Source organism: Schistocerca gregaria, chromosome X (genome assembly GCF_023897955.1).
Source record: "Schistocerca gregaria isolate iqSchGreg1 chromosome X, iqSchGreg1.2, whole genome shotgun sequence".
NCBI classification, from domain to species: Eukaryota; Metazoa; Arthropoda; class Insecta; order Orthoptera; family Acrididae; genus Schistocerca; species Schistocerca gregaria.
This window is the reverse complement of record NC_064931.1, coordinates 762,794,954-762,813,282: the sequence shown is the minus strand read 5'-3', so window position 1 is coordinate 762,813,282 and position 18,329 is coordinate 762,794,954. Positions and strand designations below refer to the sequence as shown.

At 38.1% G+C, this 18,329-nt stretch overlaps 1 protein-coding gene across 5 annotated transcripts in view; it reads left to right on the top strand.

Moving 5' to 3' along the window:
• The window catches only part of LOC126299308 (fizzy-related protein homolog), a 96,189-nt gene that overhangs the window by 11,095 nt on the left and 66,765 nt on the right, over positions 1–18,329 (top strand). For 3 of the 5 annotated variants that reach the window (XM_049991112.1, XM_049991110.1, XM_049991109.1), the window contains exons 2-3: positions 618–758; positions 11,355–11,477. In XM_049991112.1, coding sequence (XP_049847069.1) covers positions 618–758; positions 11,355–11,477 — 264 coding nt within the window. The remainder of the gene's footprint in view (positions 1–617; positions 759–11,354; positions 11,478–18,329) is intronic. The other 2 variants (XM_049991113.1, XM_049991111.1) reach the window with 1 other exon arrangement.

Below are 18,329 nucleotides of genomic sequence, written 5' to 3'. Positions count from 1 at the left end.
TCTCTTACATGGAATTTGCTGCAGGCAGACAGCTGTGCACAGTTGGTAAGATTTGGCAACTCTGATCACATCCATATCCTTTCAAATTGCAGGAATATAAAACTAGAAAGAGAATTGTTTTAATACTCAATTTCATTGGAGTGTTACATGCTTTTGTTGTTTTCTCAATAACTTTCAAGAATTATGGGTGAAGAGGACTCTTACTTTGCAAAATAATTCATTGAGTCCTTTTTACTGTTGATATAACAGTAACGGTTGAACTGGGATAAGAGCTAGAGTGAATAATGAGCTTCCTGACATGTAGCATTACAGAAACTGATTCTAAATATTAGTCAGAAGGAAACGAAGGAAATACTGATGTGTGAAAACAGAAATGTGACAGAAATGAAAAGTAGAACTAAAAAGAAAAACTTTGAGGGCATAAAAGAACTCTTCTATGTGAATAGAAAAGGTGTTACCAAGTTGCTGGGAGAAAATTAATCTTACACTACATAATAATAATAATAATAATCCTGATATGAGGAAGATATATCTGCAGTTTTTTGTGGAAGCAATACACTAAACAGGAAAAGCTTACACATATTCTAATTATAATTGCTTTTTATTCCTTATTACAGGATAGCAGACAACATATCAGAATGTTTAACCACGATTATGAGAAACGACTGGTGTGGATACCTAAAGGAAATGAGAAATCAACTAGAAGTCCACTCAGTCCACCTAATAGTGCAAGTACACCATTCACACACCCTGATTCTGTAAGTGTTTACTAAATGTAATTAATTCATAATATCCATTCCTAAATAGAGATAATGAGATATTATATAGGGTATAGAAAAACTGCGTAGAAAATTTTTTAGTGTTTAGAGGAGATAAAAAGAAACACTTTTTTGTGTTACAGAAGTGTCGTAGATGCGCTAGTAGTGTTCATAGACAGTATTCAAACTGCTGTGTTATGAATATTGTTTTAGAGATGTTACTGGCCTCCTAATGGCTTCTTTTAATGGAGGGAGATGAAGCGTTTTATGTATGAGATGTTGATAAGATAAATGCCTCAGTAAAGCTGGTTGCCCATTTAGCTGAAGCTGTAGCCATTATTCACAAAACACTTGGTTGTTTGCAGTGTGTTAGGCAGTCATTAGCACACAGATGCCAGTTTGTACATTACTGTAAATGGACAACCCTTTTAGCAACATCTCTAAAACCATACTCTTCGTGTGACAGTTTGAAGAACATCTCTGAACATCATTAGTGTCAAAACCTTCACGGACACCTAGCGAGGAAACAGTGACATGTTTGTTGAGTTTCTTTTTATTTTCTCTAAAAACCCAAAAATTTTGTCTGTAGCTTTTTACATCCTGTGCATTGAGGTTATGTGCTATCACAACAGTTTGTAAGTGGGACCAAAGTGACAACATTTTTATTTGTCAACCAGATAACAGATTTAAGTAGAAATGTAAGAGGAAACTATGAGGTTATTTTGAAAAGTAAAGCCTCGGAATTTTTTATCTGAAAACTTATAAATCTTTTTAAATAAAACAAACTTTATTAACGTTCTACAGCTTTATTCTCCATTTCTGTATATTTATTTCTCGACACAGTCACCATGGTGATGAACACATTTCTCCCAGTGAGAGACCAGTTTGTTGGTACCTTCACTGTGAATGTTTGACTTTGATAATCTCATCTCTGCTTGCACCACTTCGTTACCATTAAAGTGAAGGCCACAAAGGTGTTCTGTAAGTTTTTGAAATACTTAAGATGTAAGTGGTGTTCTGCACTTGCATCATCTGTCAAAATGTTGTTAAGTGAATAAGAAACTGTTGACAGGTTTCCAGTATCGTCTGTTTCATACTTGGTCTTGTAAGCTGATATACCGTCAGGAGAACGGTGTGCCGACCACGTGCTCCTCCATATCTGCATCCACTGATGCCTGTGGGCTGAGGATTACATGGCGGCTGGTCGGTAATGTTGGGCCTCCATGACCTATCTGGGTGGAGGTTTTTTTTTTTTTTCTCCTGTTTCACGCCGGGAGTGAGCGTTTGAGGCCTCGACCATGCACACAGTTTTCTGTACCGTAGTTCTGCAGTGATGGCCTGTACACTCCCTCATAAAATTCCACTGTTACTGAGAGCTGTGTCTGTGTTATCTGACAGATTTGCTGATGAGTCTTGTTGGTTGCTGTATGTGGTCATTCGCTCTGAGCTCTGTTGCACTTGTTGAAGTTAGCACTACCATTTCCTTCATTACGAGCATGAACAACTGTGTTGGACATTACTGATCTCGATACAATCATCATTGTAAACAGCTTTCATTCTTCTGTGGATTTCATTTGGAAGCATGCTTTGTGCAGTTAGAAGCTCGGTTACAGCTTGCTGTTTCTCACCCGCTGAAATAGTTACGTTACACATTGCCACGTTAAATGCTACAATTTGGAGCCTTCTAATGGCAGAGTGTTGCAACTCATGTCAAGAAAGCAGGAAAGTCAACCACATGACATGTAATACCTCAACCCTAATTGAGAACAGAATAAAAAATTAGAAGGCAGTGCTTTTCAGCATTCCATCACATATTGGAGTAAAAGGGCTCAGAGGCCTTTGAAAGTATGTGGGTAATTTGTATTGTTCTTGACTCAGTTTTTATATGTGAGTTGTCACTGAAATGTTGTCTGACATAAAATTAGTTCAGATCTGAAGTTCATATAAGTAAGTCCTTTTGTGCTATAGGTTGTAAACTCCATAAACTGCTTGTAATAAATAAGGTTTTGTGGTGTAATAGTGAGGTCATAATTGTTAGCACCTTTCTGCTTACAATAATATGTAGTGTCCTTGTTCTCCAAACATGCATTTTTGCCAAGGTTATGGTATTCTTTTGCTTCTGCTTCCTGTTTTTATAAGTTGAGAATTAATACCCTTATATATTGCTGTTATGTCATTGAATACTTTCAGCATCATTACTAAAAATACCTGTAAATTTGTAGCACACTGATTTGCTTGAAAAAAATTGTAGGAAGAAGCTTATTATTAGTTCTATATTCCATAATTTAAGAGATTTATTAGTCTGCATAGCAAGTAATTATTGCTTGGCACACTTCTTTTACTTTTAAAGAGTGGTATGGCTACACATCAATTTTATCATAGATCTCTTAACTTTGTCACATTTATGGACTGCTGTGTGTGTAATTGATAAACTTTCCTCTCTGTCCACTGTCAATTTTTAGGTAAATTAGATCAAACAGTCAAGTACATAGAACTGTTATAAGCTGATTTCCTTTGACTTTAGACATAAAATAAATGAAACTCGGAGTAACTAATAAAATTTGAAGTAGGTAGATTTAAATACAGTATTCTCAGAAACTAATTAGGTACTGTGGTTTTCAAAATGCAAGCTCAAAAGTGCTCCAAAATATATTGGAGAAGGCAGTGTGTAATATGTTAACCATGAATTCATTTAGTATGATTTGCTATCAGACTCAAGGTTACATATGAAAAATAAATACTTATGTGACAGGGAATTTATTTTATTTCTGTTTCTTTTCATCTTGTTCTAATAATCATAATATGTGTGAGTAAGCAAGTAAATTAATTATAATTTTTTAAAATTTTATTTATGCACTGTTTAACTGAAACAGGTCCTCGTAACAACTTATGGACAGTATTTTGAAATTATATTTCTTCTATATTACAGCAACATCTTGCAGAAAGTCCAAACATTCTCAAACCATATCATGTTAAAGTAGCCTTTAAAAGTGGATAACATGCTGGTATACAAGTTATGACACAACCTGGAAAGTTGAACAAACAAATATGATAAATCAGGCATGTGTAATATACAGTACACCGCATGTGATACTAGATATACAGGATAGACACGAATAAATTATAAACTAAGATATAAAGAACATAAACACGTATTTAGATTGTGTTACCTTGACAAATCATCAATGGCGAAGCTCATTCGCATTACAGGGCTTCCACCTGTAGGAATTGATGGCCTCAGTGTGCCACATACACAGAGTAAAGGTAAAACACTGGATCTGTTGGAATAACTGGAAATTTTAATGTACAGTATTAAATTTGAGAATTTAGTGAACAAGGATAAAACAATCAAAGTAAATTATTTCTTTAAAAGCTTTGTGGTAATGCTGTAAACTGTAATGCTAGCTTTCAGTGCGAATGAAAAATTGCAGTACCCCAATAGGCATGGTCGCAAAATATAACGTTTCTCCAGATTATGCACTAATGGCATGTGCGTTACATATATCAATATAATAGGTTACAGATAATCCTTGACTAGTTTGTATGTGTGTCTTTATTGGCTGGGGGAGACTGGGGGGTGGGGGGGCCTGGTAGCTACCTTCAATGAAAACATGAGATGGCTCTTGTCTGTGTTGAACTACAGATGGTCATGTATAGTGTACACATTAGTCCCATTGTATTGTCCAAGCTGGAAAACAATCTCTTGGAAGCCATGACATGTGCTGTTGATCTAGGGTGCTGCAAATTACAACAAGATACCATATGGGCACTGTTGACATGGTGCTTGATAAGAGGTCTGCTGAGGGAATTTAAGTGTTCTGATGCTTGTTGTGGTTTGAATGTGAAGGTAAAAACTTGTCCTTCCAAAACACGGTAATTTTAATGTTATTAATATTATAAATTTGATTGAGCTGAATTATTTTCTTAAAGTGACAGAACCTGTTTTTTATGCTGCATGACTAGTCAGTCTTGCATTCCAAATTGAGTTTTATGCATCACTTAGTTACAGTTTATAATTAAAGCATAGCAGCAGACACAACAAATTAAGTGTGTACCTCTGGGTAGAAGCTTACTGTTGCAACATGAATTACAGTTTTTTAAAACTATTATCTCTCTCTCTCTCTCTCTCTCTCTCTCTCTCTCTCTCTCTCTCTCTCTCTCTGTGTCTGTGTGTGTGTCTGTGTGTGTGTGTGTGTGTAGCAGAAAATTGTCATGCATACATGGACCAGGTGCTTTGTCCGCAGAACAGGATTCATAGAACGGACAGTTCCTGGATGACTTAAGACCGACTTTGAAATTTCCTGTACTTTAATTATGAGGTTCACACCAGAGAGCCTTTACACATCAAAGACGTGAGGTGGTATTAAAGTTTCTGTCACGCTGCATTGGAAAAAAAAAAAATGTTATTTGTCCAGTGTGCGTGCTTACTTCTGCTTACATGGAAAATAAGGCTGAGTCATATATCTACCTCAGGTTTTCTGTTTGCACAGGATGCACTGTAATTAGTGAATTTCTCTTTATTGAGTAGTCATTTTATGTCTCATTTGTACAAATTCCACCAAAACATAAATAAATGCTACTAGCAAATATGCTGTCACACTGGTATTGCGTAAAAAAAATTGAGGTTATCCATTCTTAGTGTATGATTATTTTCCCGTCGTTCACTTGCCTGAAACTCCAATTTATTTGTTTGCAGCAATTTACTGGACCTCTGTTTTCCTTATAGGTAACTGCTAGTCTAAGTGTATTAGTGTCTTTATCTCCACACGGATAACATGCTGTTCAGTTCTTATATTGCCTTCAGTTTCTGCAAGCACACAAGTGGCTTGTTGTGTCTAAATATGAATGTTCAGCAGGTTAGATATTATAGATAAAAACACACATTTCAGAATAAATGATTGTGATTTTAGGTCAAAGAACTAAGATGAGCGAGGGCTACGAGGCAACTGCACATAGGCACTCCACCTCTGAAGTAATCGAAGTCCACAGTGGTGTGTGTACGGTGGCTATTTTATGGATAGATTACTTTGCACTTTAACACTCTAAGGTGGACTGTGGTGAACCATGGTAGATATTATTGATGGTCAACAAATGGTCTATCTGTATATTGCAAGTGTTTTCTCAGAACACTGCAAGTCAGACAATACAAATTCAGTGGTTCCACTACATCTTGAATGATTGTATTTTGTGATATCAGTCTCTACAATCCTTGCTGGATCTTCTATTATAAGATAGGTCTGATGCGGTCCTGAAACTTGTGTCCTGGGAGGAGTGGGATCCTAGTCCCCATCTGGCCATCCAGGTACAATTTTCCCATGTTTTCCCTAAATCATTTAAGATGAATGCTGGAATCATTCCTTTAAAAAAATAAAAAAAAGACAATGATGCTTTCTTTCTCATCTTAGTGCAGTCCGAGCTTGTGGTCTCTCTCTGCCAATCTCGCAGAATGCAGATATAAGGCACAGTCAAATGAATATGAGGCAGATGGAAAAAAAGGTAAGTAAAACATTCATTATTTCAAAAGTAATAATTACAACAGTTAATGCATTTACCTCACTGGGAGACAAGACAGTGATTGCCTTCATGGGAAAATGTTTATGGTTGCATGTAGAACCACAATTGTACCCAGACATGCACCTTTTCATCTGAAGCAGACTGATGGCCACGAATGTCTTTCTTCAGGGCTCCAAAAATGTGGAAATCATATGGGAAGATTAGAACTATATTGGAGGACGTGTAAGGGTTTTCCAGCAAAACTTCTGCAGCATACTCAAAACAATCTTGGCAATATTTCTATGGTTTTGGAGCCGTGAAAAGACACATTTGTGGCCATTGATTTGCTTCAGATTAAGCGATGTATGCCTGTGTACAATAATAGTTCCATAGGCAACCGCAAACATTTTTCCATCAAGTCATTGTCCATCTTGTCTCACAGTGGGGTAAGTGTATTAACAGTAATGATGATTACTTTTGAAATAATGCACAGTTTACTTACTTTTCCCCCATCTGTCTCATTTTCATTTCACTGCCATTTATAGAAAAGGCTAATATGATATTAGTAAACTGAAGGACTGTCCACGGTAAGATCCCAAAATTAATATTGCTTATTAAAGGTAATAATATCTATATAGTATTAGAAACAGAAGGTTGGTTGACTCCAGAAGTGAGTAGCAATGAAATCCTAAATTCAGGTTGGAATGTGTATTGTAAGGCTCGTTTATAAATCAATATTAAAACTAAACTCCGTTCACACCAGAGAGCCTTTACACATGAAAGACGTGAGGTGGTATTAAAGTTTCTGTCACGCTGCATTGGAAAAAAAAAAAATGTTATTTGTCCAGTGTGCGTGCTTACTTCTGCTTACATGGAAAATAAGGCTGAGTCATATATCTACCTCAGGTTTTCTGTTTGCACAGGATGCACTGTAATTAGTGAATTTCTCTTTATTGAGTAGTCATTTTATGTCTCATTTGTACAAATTCCACCAAAACATAAATAAATGCTACTAGCAAATATGCTGTCACACTGGTATTGCGTAAAAAAAATTGAGGTTATCCATTCTTAGTGTATGATTATTTTCCCGTCGTTCACTTGCCTGAAACTCCAATTTATTTGTTTGCAGCAATTTACTGGACCTCTGTTTTCCTTATAGGTAACTGCTAGTCTAAGTGTATTAGTGTCTTTATCTCCACACGGATAACATGCTGTTCAGTTCTTATATTGCCTTCAGTTTCTGCAAGCACACAAGTGGCTTGTTGTGTCTAAATATGAATGTTCAGCAGGTTAGATATTATAGATAAAAACACACATTTCAGAATAAATGATTGTGATTTTAGGTCAAAGAACTAAGATGAGCGAGGGCTACGAGGCAACTGCACATAGGCACTCCACCTCTGAAGTAATCGAAGTCCACAGTGGTGTGTGTACGGTGGCTATTTTATGGATAGATTACTTTGCACTTTAACACTCTAAGATGGACTGTGGTGAACCATGGTAGATATTATTGATGGTCAACAAATGGTCTATCTGTATATTGCAAGTGTTTTCTCAGAACACTGCAAGTCAGACAATACAAATTCAGTGGTTCCACTACATCTTGAATGATTGTATTTTGTGATATCAGTCTCTACAATCCTTGCTGGATCTTCTATTATAAGATAGGTCTGATGCGGTCCTGAAACTTGTGTCCTGGGAGGAGTGGGATCCTAGTCCCCATCTGGCCATCCAGGTACAATTTTCCCATGTTTTCCCTAAATCATTTAAGATGAATGCTGGAATCATTCCTTTAAAAAAATAAAAAAAAGACAATGATGCTTTCTTTCTCATCTTAGTGCAGTCCGAGCTTGTGGTCTCTCTCTGCCAATCTCGCAGAATGCAGATATAAGGCACAGTCAAATGAATATGAGGCAGATGGAAAAAAAGGTAAGTAAAACATTCATTATTTCAAAAGTAATAATTACAACAGTTAATGCATTTACCTCACTGGGAGACAAGACAGTGATTGCCTTCATGGGAAAATGTTTATGGTTGCATGTAGAACCACAATTGTACCCAGACATGCACCTTTTCATCTGAAGCAGACTGATGGCCACGAATGTCTTTCTTCAGGGCTCCAAAAATGTGGAAATCATATGGGAAGATTAGAACTATATTGGAGGACGTGTAAGGGTTTTCCAGCAAAACTTCTGCAGCATACTCAAAACAATCTTGGCAATATTTCTATGGTTTTGGAGCCCTGAAAAGACACATTTGTGGCCATTGATTTGCTTCAGATTAAGCGATGTATGCCTGTGTACAATAATAGTTCCATAGGCAACCGCAAACATTTTTCCATCAAGTCATTGTCCATCTTGTCTCACAGTGGGGTAAGTGTATTAACAGTAATGATGATTACTTTTGAAATAATGCACAGTTTACTTACTTTTCCCCCATCTGTCTCATTTTCATTTCACTGCCATTTATAGAAAAGGCTAATATGATATTAGTAAACTGAAGGACTGTCCACGGTAAGATCCCAAAATTAATATTGCTTATTAAAGGTAATAATATCTATATAGTATTAGAAACAGAAGGTTGGTTGACTCCAGAAGTGAGTAGCAATGAAATCCTAAATTCAGGTTGGAATGTGTATTGTAAGGCTCGTTTATAAATCAATATTAAAACTAAACTCCGTTCGAACAGGCCTCGGAAGGTTCATTGGCACTGACCAACCGCTGTGTCATCCTCGGCCGATAGTCATCTCTGGATGCAGAAGTGGAGGGGCATGTGGCGAGCACACTGCTCTCCTGGCTGTTGTGATCTTTCATGACCAGATTGTACACCAATAGTGTTGGCACATTTATTGCAGGAAAGAATTCAGCTAGTGAGGTTATTACAATTCCAAACATGAAATAATGGGGATAAAGTTAAGCATGTGTACTGTTAATCAGCCTGGAATCCTTACCAGGTTGGATTGATAGCAGAGATAGAAAAGATACAATGGAGAGCTGCATATTTCATACAGGTTCTTTTAATTGGCACAAGAGCACTACATATATGCTCAACAAACTCTAGTGGCACACTCTGAAAGAGGGGTGCCTTGTATCACAGAGAGCCTTACTATTGAAATTACAGGATAGTATATTCTGGGAAGTGTTTGGCAACATATTACTTCCTCTCATATATGTCTCCTAAAATGACCATGGTGCAAAAATCAGAGAAATTAGAGCTGATACAGAAGTTGAGCAACAATAATTTTTCACATGCACCATTCCCAAATGGGACAAGGAAGAGGGAAAACAATAGTTATACCAGAGGTACCCTCCTCACACTCCATAATGTGACTTTCAGAGTGTGGATGTTGATGTAGGTCTCACTGCTGATAGAATATTCCACACTAATCATCTTTCCATAAGTTTTGTAATTTCCAGTCTCCCTGCCATGTTTTCATTGTTGCTAAACTGAAAGCTTAGTTGTTACTTATGAGTATGGAGGAAGAATGTAGTATGACATTTTGTTTCTTTGGAGACACTACTTGAGCTGAATATTCTTGGAAAAAACTATAAAAGATAATTATAGTGAAACATATCATTGCTTAAACATTCTCATCTCACTATATATATAACTTTTTTAAAATCAAGTTTCATGCTACCAAAGCCTGCCTAGTTACCGTGCGGTCTAATGCACTGCTTTCCGAGTGGGAAGGCGTGCCGGTCCCCTGCATTAATCTGCCTGGCGGATTGGTGTCGAGGTCCGGTGTGACAGCCAGTCTGTGGATGGTTTTAAAGGTGGTTTTCCATCTGCCTTGGTGAATGTGGGTTGGTTCCCCTTATTCCACCTCAGCTACACTATGTTGGTGATTACTGCGCAAACACTTTCTCCACGTACACATGCACCATAATTACTTTACCATGCAAACATTGGGGTTACACTCGTCTGGTTTGAGACATTCCCGGGGGGGGTCCACTGGGGGCCGAATCGCACAATAACACCGGGTTCAGTGTGGGGTGGTGGTGGGGTGAGTGGATTGCTATAGCCTGCTGTGGCGTGAACCACTGAGGGTTACGGCGAGGACAAAGCCTCTCCGTCGTTTCTAGGTTCCCGGTTCCATGCACATACACTTACACATGTTACCAACATAGGATTAAACTAAAAGTTGATTTTTAGTGATATTGTTGCATTAAAAGATTAGGCCAGACAGGCTGTGACAACATCCACACTGTAGACTTCTAAAATTTTCTACAGTGTACAATCTGAACAAGGTAACTTGACAACAAATATTATGCTTTTCTAGACCAGGAAAATGTTTTCAGTTCGCAAATTGAATGTCTTGTACAATGTTGCAGTGCCTGCGTTGATCAGAAGTATGATGCAATGTTCCTTCGGACATGCATGCGTGTCAGAAGGAACTTTGCATCATTCTTCTTAACAACATTGGCAGTACATTATCGTATTTATTCACCGACTCGGGGCAAGCGACTTTCAATTAACGTGTCTCCCATAATGTGAACGTACAAGTGCAGGTTGTAGACACATGGTTGACGACATGTGGAAGTTTGGATCTGGCCATGAGTTGTGCTCAGATAACTTAACTGTAAGGCGACTGCTCGTGAAAAGTGCGAACTACGGGTTCATGTCCCAGTCCAGCACGAATTTCCATTTTCGTCATTCCATTGTACAGCTGATGGTTGGCATATTTGCAAATGCATGTGCATTTCATGTAAACAGGTTATCTATGCAAAATAATTTGTTTTCTAACTCCAAGAGTAACTTTTGGAATAAGTAATGTAAGGTTTACGAAGTAGATAGTGTGATCACAAGTGAGTATAATACGCTATTTCATCTGGAAGGACTTGTCAAGCAGATGTGATAATTTCAGTGTGTGTGTGTGTGTGTGTGTGTGTGTGTGTGTGTGTGTGTGTGTGTGTGTAATTAACTTTATTATTTATTAAGTCCCTTACTTCAGTCTAATAAGTTATGAACAACTGTTAAAAGTACAGCAACAATACATGTAAATATGAAGGTATTGCATATAAAATTTTTGCGATTGTATTTTCTTATCATATATACTGTGTGTGTACAGCAAAGCTATATATTCATTTCATGTTCAAATTCCAGGCCCTATCACCATACAAATGCTTTCAGCCAGGTATGGGTGTTTCATGTGGTCCTGACCGGTTCATCCCACACAGAGCAACAAACAACTGGCAGATTAAATTTTCCATGATTTCCGTAAGTCAGGTCAATATCCTCATTGTATGTTCATATATAATTCCTTGCTGGTTACCTGTAGTGTTATGGTTCTTGTTATAAATGTTTTAGCAGTTGATTAATTCATTTCATTCCATAGTGACAAGCTCAAGTACTAATCAGACAGTTGAATTTTGTTGTTTGTTGATGTATATTGGCATTTAAGAAGTGGAATAAAACTTATTAAGAACTGAAACTTTTATCAATTTCCACATGTATATGAAAGTTCAGACACCTACTTGTTGGTTTTCTTCCTTCTCTTTGGGAACCAAACAGGAAAAAAATACCAACAGATGTCACAACTATGCTGCTGACAACATTTTATTTCTTCTGGTTAGTGCTTTTAAAGACTTATGAATATGTTTGATATGTTACTTCAATAGTTCTTAATGTTTTATTAGTGAAATCACATGTGGCATTGCTTGTAACTGTTTTCTAAGTTCATACATATATAGTTCTCTGAATAATAGTCTTTGTCTCTCCTTTAAAGTTTAAAATGTGGAAATAATACACAAAGATCATAGACAAACATTAAGGTTTGTGTATTTTTGAGTGCTGTATTCTTATTTTACAGCACCAATTGGAGCACACTTTCAATGTAGATGTAGTTTAATTCCCTCATTTGTGTCTTACACATGAAGTCTAATGTTAAATATATACTTATATGGATAGGGGTGTCTGTTCTTTCGGACATGTCTGAAAGAACAGACACCATTGGTGACCTGCAGCCGTCTAGAACAAAATTAGAATTATATTAATACCGTCAGCTGCTGACGGGTGTTGATATATATCAATGGGGACAGGTGAAAATATGTGCCCCAACTGGGACTCGAACCCGGGATCTCTTGCTTACATGGCAGTCGCACTAGCCTCTGTGCTCTCAGTGGCTCAGATGGAGAGAGATCCTGGGTTCAAGTCCCACTCGGGGCAAACATTTTCACCTGTCCCCGTTGATATATACCAACGCCCGTCAGCAGCTGAAGGTATTAACATAATTCTAATTTTGTTCTAGATGGCTGTGGTCATCAACCGTGTCTGTTCTTTCGGACATGTGCAAAAGAAGAGACACCATATCCATATAAGAATATAGTTCTGGCAATACCGGCCATGACCTTTTTCTTCTGTACGGATGCACACATATTACCCAAACTCCTACAGGACTTGGTAAGAATGTCTTCCACGAGTAATGAATGTGTTGGGTAGGGACAGTACAAATGTAGTGTGTGGACGTATAAGATGAGAATGTAGGTCTCGTGGGAGGCGTGCACGAGATAGTCCCTGGAGTCGCACTATCCTTTGTTTCCTCAGTGGCTGAGATGGATAGAGTGTCTGCCATGTAAGCAAGAGATCCCGGGTTCGATTCCCAGTCGGGGTACACATTTTCACCTGTCCCTGTTGATATATATCAACGCCCGTCAGCAGCTGAAGGTATTAATATAATTCTAATAATGTTAAATATTTCCTACAATAATTTGTGTAGCAAGTGGATAACAATGTTTTGAAACCTGTGGTGTGTAAAACAATTTACGTATTTCTAGTGTGTTCTTTAAGGCAAGTATGCAACTTGATGTATAGATAAAGGTTATTGTTACAAAGAAAAGTATGATAAAAAATACCAGCCTTATGAAGTTTAAGTTTGAAATTTAACAATGCTAAATTGTTTAGTATTTGTTTGGCAGCCATCACTGGTAAACACACTTACTGAATTTGTAAACATGGATAAAAATTGTCATCATTATGTAAGACATTACTTTCAATTGAAAGGTCTTAATCCAACTAATATTAAAGCTGAGCTAGATTCTACTCCTTTGTTTACAACTGTAAAATATAGAGTGGCAGAGTTTAAGCAAAGCCATATGAGGTGCCAAAACAAAAATCCTGCTGTTTGACCAAATGAGGTGAGGTGACAATGCCAGAAATTGTGAAGAAAATCCAGAAAGTGGTATTGGATGTCCATTGACTAAAAGTGCGTGAACTAGCAGACATTGACATTTCAAAAAGTACTGCGTATTGCATTCTGACTAAAAAAATTGGACATGAGAAGTCTGTGCACAGGATGGGTACCACATTTACTCACAATGAAATGAAAACAGCCTCCTGAGGATGTTCGAGTTTTCCGTTGCAGTAAAGCTGAGTTTTTGTCTTCACCCATAACCATGGATGAAACATGGTTCCACTGCTTCACACCCAAGGTGAAGCAACAATCAAAGCCGAGGACTGAAAGGGAATTATTAGCTTCAAAGAATGTAAAGACCACGCCATCTGCACACAAGGTCATGTCATCAGTTTTTTAGCTATGTGCATGGGATAATTTCCATTGATTACCTTCAGAAAGGAAAAACAGTCAATGGCAAGTATTGTATAAAACATTCTTGGACTTGCTGCAATGTCAGTTCAGAGTAAAACCTCGAGCTTTCGAAGGTTTCCGCCATCATCTTCGCCAGAGGCAACTGACTGTCAAAATTGCTGCTGTGGTGGTCTTTAAAGCACAAAGACAGATCCTGATTGGTTGGTAGTTATGTCATGCTGTTGCAGGTGGTGTCTGCACTGGTGGCACCACTGCTCACACTGTGGCATAAACATTGCCACAAATATCTCTGGCTCTTCTCTGCATCGAGAGCTCGCTTCCATGTACAGCTTAGATTATATCTGCCATCATGACTGAAGGTTTTCCCACACATTCTTATTTCTACGGCCTCTTTAATTATAAAGTCCCAGTATGTGGGAGCCTGGGACAAAACTTTTTTTTGTCAAACAATATTTTATATTTGTTTGAGAGGCTGAGCTCAGCAACTGCAGATTTCTCCAGTTCATGATTTTTAATATGCCATTGATGTTCTGCACAGCAGTTGGAAATGGTGCGGATGGACTGCTTGATGTAATTGCTTCTGCACATAGATGGGATGTTCTAAATCCCTGGAGAGTGTCCTTAGCAGGGTATAGCATCTGCTTTATTTTCTTAGGATGTCAGAAAATAGATCTGATACCTCGTCATGCCAGGACCCTGTGTATTTTGCTGGATGTATCACCACAGAAGGGAAGGAATGCAATTGGTGGCTCATCAAGTGAATGTTAAACATTGTCATGTTTCCTTTTCTTAGAGAACTTTCATTATAGCAATCGTTGTACCAAAACATCTAAAAACAGCAGCCTTCCCTCTTTCTCTGGCTCAACAGTGAACTGGGTGTTTGGGCACATGCTGGTTCTATGTTGCTGGAACTGCTCAAGAGCTCCTATACCATGTGGCCTGGCCATAAATGTGTAATCGACATAATGATAAAATGAAGATGGAGAGAAGGAGAGCCAGTTTAACGCATGTTCCTAAAAATTTCCCATAAAAAAAGTTGGACATTGCTGGAGACAATACCCATTGTCTGTCATTTCATAAAGTTTACCGCCTTACAAGAAGTATGTGTTTTGTGTGGTAGTGCCATTGTGAAAGACTTTGTTTTAATGACAAGTATTATCCAATCATATTGGAGCATTTGAGTGATGAAATCAAGCAAAAATAGTGGTATTTGGTGAAAAAGTTATTTTTTATCCCAATAATGCACCAGTTCACACATCCGTTAATTACATGGCCCAGCTTGCTTCCTCATGCACCCTATTCACCAGGTTTATTCTTCTCTGATTATTTTCTGTTTCCATACTTGAAGAAATGGCATGGTGCTGTAAGATTTGCCAAAAATAAGGAGGTGAAGTCTGCACTGTTGATGGGTGTTTCGTGGGACTTGATGGTGTTCACAATCAACGGGGTATCGAAGCTATTGAACACTACTGGGAAAAGTGTATTGAGATAAAAGAAAACTATGTGGAGAAATAAAGATGCTTTTTCTAAAAAAAAAATTGTGTTGTCTTTGTTATGTCAGGTACTTCTGGGACAGCCCTCGTAAGTATGATGACACACAAATTTATGATAGCAGAGAAGTTACCTCACTTGGATCAGAACTGTCTTAAATTGGTTAGTGTAAGGAAATGACAGAAAGCCTACAAATTTTAATTGAATTAAATGGTGTGCTTAAAAAAACCTCTGTCAACAGAGGCTTCATATATTCTCCATTGTGCATGTTCATACAGACAATTACTAATTTGTGAGAAGATAATCTTTTAAATCCCACATTAAGAGGTCATATTAGCGAGATATAAAGGATGGGTCAGGGGATTTCATTATTATAATGTAACTATCAGTTTCTGATTCACTTCACTTTGTTACTTTGTGCTGCTGTTTTGTTTAGGGACTCTTAATCTGATTCTCCCCCCATGAACCATGGACCTTGCCGTGGTGGGGAGGCTTGCGTGCCTCAGCGATACAGATAGCCGTACCGTAGGTACAACCACAACGGAGGAGTATCTGTTGAGAGACCAGACAAACGTGTGGTTCCTGAAGAGGGGCAGCAGCCTTTTCAGTAGTTGCAAGGGCAACAGTCTGGATGATTGACTGATCTGGCCTTGTAACAATAACCAAAACGGCCTTGCTGTGCTGGTACTGCGAACGGCTGAAAGCAAGGGGGAAACTACGGCCGTAATCTTTCCCGAGGGCATGCAGCTTTACTGTATGATTAAATGATGATGGCGTCCTCTTGGGTAAAATATTCCGGAGGTAAAATAGTCCCCCATTCGGATCTCCGGGCGGGGACTACTCAAGAAGATGTCGTTATCAGGAGAAAGAAAACTAGTGTTCTACGGATTGGAGCATGGAATGTCTGATCCCTTAATCGGGCAGGTAGGTTAGAAAATTTAAAAAGGGAAATGGACAGGTTAAAGTTAGATATAGTGGGAATTAGTGAAGTTCGGTGGCAGGAGGAACAAGACCTCTGATCAGGTGACTACAGGGTTATAAACACAAAATCAAATAGGGGTAATGCAGGAGTAGGTTTAATAATGAATAGGAAAATAGGCATGCGGGTAAGCTACTACAAACATCATAGTGAACGCATTATTGTGGCCAAGATAGATACGAAGCCCACACCTACTACAGTAGTAAAAGTTTATATGCCAACTACCTCTGCAGATGACAAAGAAATTGAAGAAATGTATGATGAAATCAAAGAAATTATTCAGATAGTGAAGGGATATGAAAATTTAATAGTCATGGGTGACTGGAATTCGAGTGTAGGAAAAGGGAGAGAAGGAAACGTAGTAGGTGGATATGGATTGGGGCTAAGAAATGAAAGAGGAAGCCGCCTGGTAGAATTGTGCACAGAGCATATCTTAGTCATAGCTAACAGTTGATTTAAGAATCATGAAAGAAGGTTTTATACATGGAAGAACCCTGGAGATACTAAAAGGTATCAGATAGATTATATAATGGTAAGACAGAGATTTAGGAACCAGGTTTTAAATTGTAAGACATTTCCAGGGGCAGATGTGGACTCTGACCACAATCTATTGGTTATGACCTGTAGATTAAAACTGAAGAAACTGCAAAAAGGTGGGAATTTAAGGAGATGGGACCTGGATAAACTGAAAGAACAAGAGGTTGTACAGAGTTTCAGTGAGAGCATAAAGGAACAATTGACAGTAATGGGGAAAGAAATACAGTAGAAGAAGAATGGGTAGCTTTGAGGGATGAAGTAGTGAAGGCAGCAGAGGATGAAGTAGGTAAAAAGACGAGTGCTAGTAGAAATCCTTGGGTAACAGAAGAAATATTGAATTTAATTGATGAAAGGAGAAAAAATAAAAATGCAATAAATGAAGCAGCCAAAAAGGAATACAAACGACTCAAAAATGAGATCGACAGGAAGTGCAAAATGGCTAAGCAGGGATGGCTAGAGGACAAATGTAAGGATGTAGAGGCTTATCTCACTAGGGGAAAGATAGATGCTGCCTACAGGAAAATTAAATGGACCTTTGGAGAAAAGAGAGCCACTTGTATGAACATCAAGAGCTCAGATGGAAACCCAGTTCTAAGCAAAGAAGGGAAAGCAGAAAGGTGGAAGGAGTATATAGAGGGTCTATACAAGGGTGATGTACTTGAGGACAATATTATGGAAATGGAAGAGGATGTAGATGAAGATGACATGGGAGATACGATACTACGTGAAGAGTTTGACAGAGCACTGAAAGTCCTGAGTTGAAACAAGGCCTCCGGAGTAGACAACATTCCATTAGAACTACTAACAGCCTCGGGAGAGCCAGTCCTGACAAAACTCTACCATCTGGTGAGCAAGATGTATGAGACAGGCGAAATACCCTCAGACTTCAAGAAGAATATAATAATTCCAATCCCAAAGAAAGCAGGTGTTGACAGATGTGAAAATTACCGAACAATCAGTTTAATATGCCATAGCTACAAAATACTAACACGTTTTCTTTACAGACGAATGGAAAAACTAGTAGAATCCAACCTCAGGGAAGATCAGTTTGGATTCTGTAGAAATACTGGAACACGTGAGGCAATACTGACCTTATGACTTATCTTAGAAGAAAGATTAAGAAAAGGCAAACCTACAGTTCTAGCATTTGTAGACTTAGAAAAAGCTTTTGACAATGTTGACTGGAATACTCTCTTTCAAATTCTAAAGGTGGCAGGGGTAAAATACAGGGAGCGAAAGGCTATTTACAATTTGTACAGAAACCAGATGGCAGTCATAAGAGTCGAGGGACATGAAAGGGAAGCAGTGGTTGGGAAGGGAGTAAGACAGGGTTGTAGCCTCTCCCCGATGTTATTCAATCTGTATATTGAGCAAGCAGTAAAGGCAACAAAAAGAAAAATTCGGAGTAGGTATTAAAATTCATGGAGAAGAAGTAAAAACTTTGAGGTTCGCCGATGACATTGTAATTCTGTCAGAGACGGCAAAGGACTTGGAAGAGCAGTTGAACGGAATGGACAGTGTCTTGAGA